The sequence below is a fragment of the Rhagoletis zephyria genome, unplaced genomic scaffold, assembly GCF_001687245.7.
Source record: "Rhagoletis zephyria isolate East Lansing unplaced genomic scaffold, Rhagoletis_zephyria_1.1 Rzeph_scaffold_00979, whole genome shotgun sequence".
Lineage (NCBI taxonomy): Eukaryota > Metazoa > Arthropoda > Insecta > Diptera > Tephritidae > Rhagoletis > Rhagoletis zephyria.
In genome coordinates, this window is record NW_016158063.1 from 128639 (window position 1) to 134617 (window position 5979).

Below are 5979 nucleotides of genomic sequence, written 5' to 3' on the forward strand. Positions count from 1 at the left end.
TCGCATTTCTCTTTCGCATCGCGTTACAGAGTAGCCCCCCTGGTTTCATAGGGACACTTGAGACCACTTGAAAAGCTGTTAAAGTATAAACAGAACGAGTTCGCTGAGAAAATTTCGTCGGACGGAGCGATGCAGAGGGTGATATTCGCTTAACATTTCGTCGGATAAAACTGAACCGGAACAATAATTTAGTGCTATTACAAATATTATAGAGGATTGTCTTTAAAAAAATGCTAGTTTGAAAACAAGAAAAGGTTAGAAAAAAACCACGAAGCTAAATCCTAAATTTCGAAGCTAAACGAAAAAAAGGAGAAAGCTAGATCTAGCCTCAAAAAGGCTAAACTGGCAACACTGCCAATCGTACACAAACCACTATCGGCTTATCAAAAGAGAGACAAGTCTGGATTTATTTCTGTTTTGTTGTTTATTGATAAAGAAATGCGATAGGTTTACTTTTGCATTACGTACAAGTGTTCAAATAATTTTCTTATATGTACATATGTATGCATGTATGTATGTTTGTATGTACACATGTATGTATGTATTTATGAAAATAAATTAAAAAAACTGCTTAAACTTAATAAGGTACGGTCATTTCCACAGATGTTATTTGATGATGCTTGTTATTGGCCACATTTACAGCTGGAACCGCAACCGCAACTGCCGCTTTGAGTTCCTGAGCCGCATTTGCAAGCTAGAAACAGAAAATGAAAATTTGATATAATAATAGAAAACATAAGATTTGAGAGGCTGACGGGTATCTTTAATATAAATCAATTGCTCAATTTAAATAAGCTACATACCGCTTCCACAGGGACAGCATTTGCAGGCCGAACCGCAACCACAATTGCCAGTCTTAGGCTCTGAGCCGCATTTGCATCCTAAAATTATTAACAAAACCAAAATTAAATAGATTTTTATAAGAAATGTGATATTCAGACAAAATGGTTTAAGTGCATAGTAGAAGATTATAGAAAAAACTAGAATATAAACCAAATATTTAATAAACTATTAACCGAGCTAAAGCCCAGTATGCAGCTATCAAGAAATGCGAAAACTCCATATAAAATGAAGTACAAGAAATGGCTAAGAAATTTTCTGGTGTAAAATTTTCTTGAGGTAGTACGCAGTTCTTAAGAAATTTGCTACGCTTTCTACTACGGTTTTCTAAAGTTTTTTTTTTGAAAAAAGAACACAAGGCAACTCATGCTTGCAACAGAAATATATGCCCGTTCCATTATTTCTTGAGGAAAGAGCGAGGCTGGTGAAGTATCAATTGTCAACATTCCTTGGACACACACACACGAAATAATGGCAATTTTTTCTTGACCGTTTTCTTGAGAGCTGCATACCAGCCTTAAATGGTGCTCAATATCAACTCACCGCTTCCACATGGGCAAGGCATTTTGTTTTATGTTGTTTTTGTATATTCTATACACTTGAAAAAATTAGCAAACAATTATTTTGTTGATCACTCAAGTTTAGCTTTGTAAACGCCAAATGTTGTTACACTGATCTGATCGTTGTTGCTCCTCTCGGTTTTATACACTTCAAAACAGTTGAATCGGGTTTCGTTAGTTGGGAGTTGTTTGGTGCCGTGCGCAAAAGCTGGCCCGAAGTCGGTAGCTGGAGTGCGGTGTGCAATATGTTTACTTAAGCCGNGTTGTTGCTCCTCTCGGTTTTATACACTTCAAAACACTTGAATCGGGTTTCGTTAGTTGGGAGTTGGTTGGTGCCGTGCGCAAAAGCTGGCCCGAAGTCGGTAGCTGGAGTGCGGTGTGCAATATGTTTACTTAAGCCGCGGTCATACACATATGCACATACATATGAAATAAGTAGATATGTGCGCATGTACATATGCCGGCTTGTATGTTCATATATAGGTATGCTTATGGGCTTGGGCTATCGGCAAGTCGCATTGATTTTGTTGGGTGGAGCGCACATGTGGGAGAGTAATGGTATTAGTTGAACGCCGGGTGACACATTGTTCCCAGTAAGAATGTTTGTGTTCAATATTGTGAAAATGTTAAATGTTTAATGATAGCAGCTATTTCGGGGATCACCACATCTCCCCATCAGTCTTCTTTTTTCTAGACTTCAGCAGGGATCCAACCTGCGTAATCGATGTTTAAAGTCAGAAGCGTTAACGACTGGGCTATGTACACCCCGTCTAGAAAAAAAAGAACTCTGATGAGGAGATGTGGTGTTCTCCGAAATAGCTGCTATAACTTCTACCGCTTAGACTTTGTTGCTTTTTCAATTTTTCCAAATAAACAATCGTGGTACAAAGCTCAATAAAAATATTAAAAATAAAATGTTAATAAGCCACAATAATATGGACAAATAAAAAGTTGACTATTTAGACAAGTCTCACAGGTTTCGTACAGATTTCTGGGCGAAATGTCTGGAGAATTTTGTTTATTTCCTTATCCGATATGTCTGATCGAATTATGTCCGATTTCGGGCATACACGTCTGATAAATCTTATTTTCCATGATTATTTGGTCAGACATCTGTTAGATATCTGTCAGAATCGTCGGTCAGAATTTCCCACGTGGTGTCGGTTAGACTTCCTGTCAACCTCTCCATACGCTTCTCTGACCGATATCGGCCAAAATCATACAGACCTCTGACTTTTTTGCCGACGAGTCTGAGGGATATCTTAACAGATTTCTGGCAATTTTGCTAGCTGGGAAAGTGAAAATGAATTGAATTGAATTAAAAGACAATTTTTGGTATGAATATCTAAACATAATGAGAACTTGAATGAGGAATAAAATAGTATTCCCTGAGGCATGATTTCGGAGCAAAAACTGAGACTTGTCGGTTTTGTACTCCGTTATTACTCGCTTTGGTACAAAAAGCGAGTAATCCAAGAGTATTGATTTTGATCGATAAGGGAGTTATACGCACCTCGTTAAAAACAATTTTGTATTTTTGGAAAAATGTGTCCATGGACGTAGCCAGGTAGGGGCAAGGGGCGGGCCGCTCCAGCTACCCTAACATTCAATTTTTTTCCTATATATTCAAAAATAGTACCAGGAAATGTTAGCACGGGAAGATATTTCGGTGCAAAGCAACGATTATAAATCGTTATTTTATCCTACAAAATTGCGGACGAATAATACATAGTACTAAGGCTGTGCGATAAATTGATTTTTCAAAATTTTAATTAATCATAAAGTAAATAACTCAATTATTCTATTTATTGGAAATTATGATTCCTCAAAAGTTCAGTTACTCGAGTAATCAAGATTTTGATTAACAAAAAAACATTTGGGTAATTTGCTTTATGAATAATCAACATCATGAGTAAAACGAGCAATCAACATTTCAAAGTACTCATTATATATCGTCTTCAAAAGAGTCACAACTCAAAATATTACGTTTGTCAGAAAATGCGAAAAATTATTTCTTGGCACATGATAATCATATGGGCAAAGGCGACTTTACCTTAGTTTTTTTAATAAATTATAACAAAAATTTGCTCCAGCTTTTGCTGAAAGGTAAATAAAAGTTCTGCGTGCATTTTTCCATAATCTCAAAAATGCCAAATTTTGAGTTTTGACTCTTTTGAAAACGGTGTGCTATATAAAGCAGTTGAAGTTCCTTGATACCAGGGTACGAAAATAAACTATATTGTATGTTACTATTTCGTTTTGTTTATTACTTCAACAGTTCCGTACAAAACAGAAATAAAACGGCTGAGTTCATTTTGACGATTGTACACTACACTCTTTTAGTAGTTGTAAACGAAACAACAAACGAAATGAATCGTACAAAGAAATAGATACATAAACTAAACACAAAACGAATGGCTGGAACAAATGAGTATGATACTAGTGTTACTTTTACTAATATTGTAAATGTGAAAGTTTTTTTGTTTGGATGTTAGTTACTCAATCACACAAAAACGGCTAAACAAATTATAATGAAATTTCGCACGTAGATAACTTATTGCTTGGATTAACGTAGAGGATACTTTTTCCGTTAGGTGGATCAAGTTTTGATCTATTGGAATAATCTTATTTAAGGGACGATATATTTGAAATGTGACACGTAGATGGCTTATTGCCTGGATTAACATAAAGGATAATTTTTTTCCCGTAGGTGGACCAGGGTCGGATTTGTTCCCAAAAATCTTAAATTTTGGTCCGATCTGCAAATTTTGGTTTCCCGACAATAATTAAAAAATAATTTAAAATGTGCAAGCAAAGATGCCGACAGACGCTCTTATATATTTGATTTTAAAATAACATGAATAAACACATCTAATTCATAACATAACAAAAAATGTCAAGATATTTAAGTTATTACCGTTAGTAATTTTTCAAAGATATGTAATTATATAGTGCTTATCATAAAGTGTAGTTTATTCTTTAACAATTACCGAGCAACGTTTAAAAAAATCAACAAACTTTCGTAAAAATTTCGAGCTTTTTAATTAGATTTTTAGAAAGATTTTGAGTATGCTGTTTTGTAGCTCATTAAATTTTACTTACTGTGATAAACTGCAAATTTGAAATAGCTGCGACTTGCAATTTTTTTGTTGACAATCTCAATAATTTTCTTTCAATGTTCGACGATTTTTTTATATAGAGAAAATGAGCTACACCTTCAACAAAAAAAATGCCTAAAATCAACGGCGCTTCCCAGTTGCTTCAAACTTGCACTAAAATTAAGTGGGCTTCAAAACTGCATACTCAAAATATTTCTAAAAAATCTAATTAAAAAACTCTAAATTTTGTTGATTTTTTTTAAATGTTGCACGAGGAAAGAGACTATACTTTAATAAAAAAGATATTAAAATTAAAAAAATTAATAAAATAATAGTCAATTCTCGTCAATATGGGAGTGTCCTAAAGTTATGATAAGCACTTTATATTTATATATTAGTCATAGTAATCAAATATTCCATTAGCTCTAACAAGTAAAATGTGTTCCAAACTCATTGGCGTTAAATTGTTACGTTGGTCCGACAAAATATATTTTAAAGCAGAGAATAATCGCTCTACACTAACTTGAGTACAAGGAATTGCTAAAATAGTTTCAGCAATAAAAGTTAATGAATTGTTGTGTGTACTCCAAAATTCCATTACATTTTCTTCAAATGGAATCCTCTGCTGCCGTTCGTACAGAAGTAGTTCAGTATCCATAGTCAAAAACGTTGAATTTATTGGCTCTTCATTGGTGGGAATAGGGTATAACTTGCATAGGAATTCATCCATTGTCCTAGGTGCATTGCATGATTGACTGCTAGTTGAAGGCTCATCACTGTTCTGTTTTGATATTTGCTGTTCATTGTCGGGTTTATTGATTTCTTTGTGGGTTGAAAGAAGACAAACAATTGTATTAGCATTAAAAAAATGGTAACGAAGAAATAATGTAACACGTTAGTTAAATAAAACTAGATACCTTTAATACTGGAAATTCGTGAGTGTACTTTGCATATACAAGCCTTTGCTTTTGCAATTTGGTCTGGTTCCAAAACAACTTTTACTCTCGGATCGAGAAATAAAGCTGTGTTGAATAACTCATTGTCGAAGAGTTTTGTTTTTCTTTTATTAATAGCACGAAGCAAAGAAATTTGAAGGTCGTTTTTTTCAAGACTTTCAACCTGGAGGGCAATTTCCATCATAATAATGTACAAGTCGCTGTAAAATAATTTTTAGGACTGTAATTTTATAGTAGCATTGTACACACTATGGAATGTTTTTAAGAATTCGTCTAAAAAACTCCATTCTTCGTGATTCATTACTAAATCCAAATTATCCTCGCTCAACGACGTAATAATATCTTTTAACTCTGATAACCTTTCGAGCATACTGTATGTCGAGTTCCACCTCGTCACACAGTCCAAAATTACTCTTTTGTAACCTCCGTTTTTTAAAAGACTAAGGTATGTTTGGGTTCTTAGTTTTTTCACAACGTATCTAAATTTTTCTAATTTTTCTTTTGCGTTTTCTGTTTTTAAGACGT

General features: G+C 34.2%; 1 protein-coding gene across 1 annotated transcript; it reads right to left on the reverse strand.

The window, feature by feature from the left end:
- Positions 1 to 401: 401 nt before the first annotated feature.
- LOC108362291 (metallothionein-1-like) lies at positions 402 to 1535 on the reverse strand. Its single transcript, XM_017615220.1, has 3 exons — positions 1384 to 1535; positions 804 to 881; positions 402 to 694 (listed from the first exon to the last, which is right to left on the reverse strand). The coding sequence occupies exons 1-3, from the start codon at positions 1403 to 1405 to the stop codon at positions 624 to 626; spliced, it is 171 nt and encodes a 56-aa protein (XP_017470709.1). The 5' UTR covers positions 1406 to 1535; the 3' UTR covers positions 402 to 623.
- Between the last annotated feature and the right edge of the window lie 4444 nt (positions 1536 to 5979).

What these genes read in the sequence shown, in the direction of transcription:
- LOC108362291 (XM_017615220.1), bottom strand. Translation starts at nt 1,405, where the DNA reads ATGCCTTGCCCATGTGGAAGCG. An exon ending in GCCTTGCCCATGTGGAAGCG is followed by an intron (nt 882 to 1,383) that starts GTGAGTTGATAT and finishes TAATAATTTTAG; the next exon opens with GATGCAAATGCGGCTCAGAG. An exon ending in ATGCTGTCCCTGTGGAAGCG is followed by an intron (nt 695 to 803) that starts GTATGTAGCTTA and finishes TTCTGTTTCTAG; the next exon opens with CTTGCAAATGCGGCTCAGGA.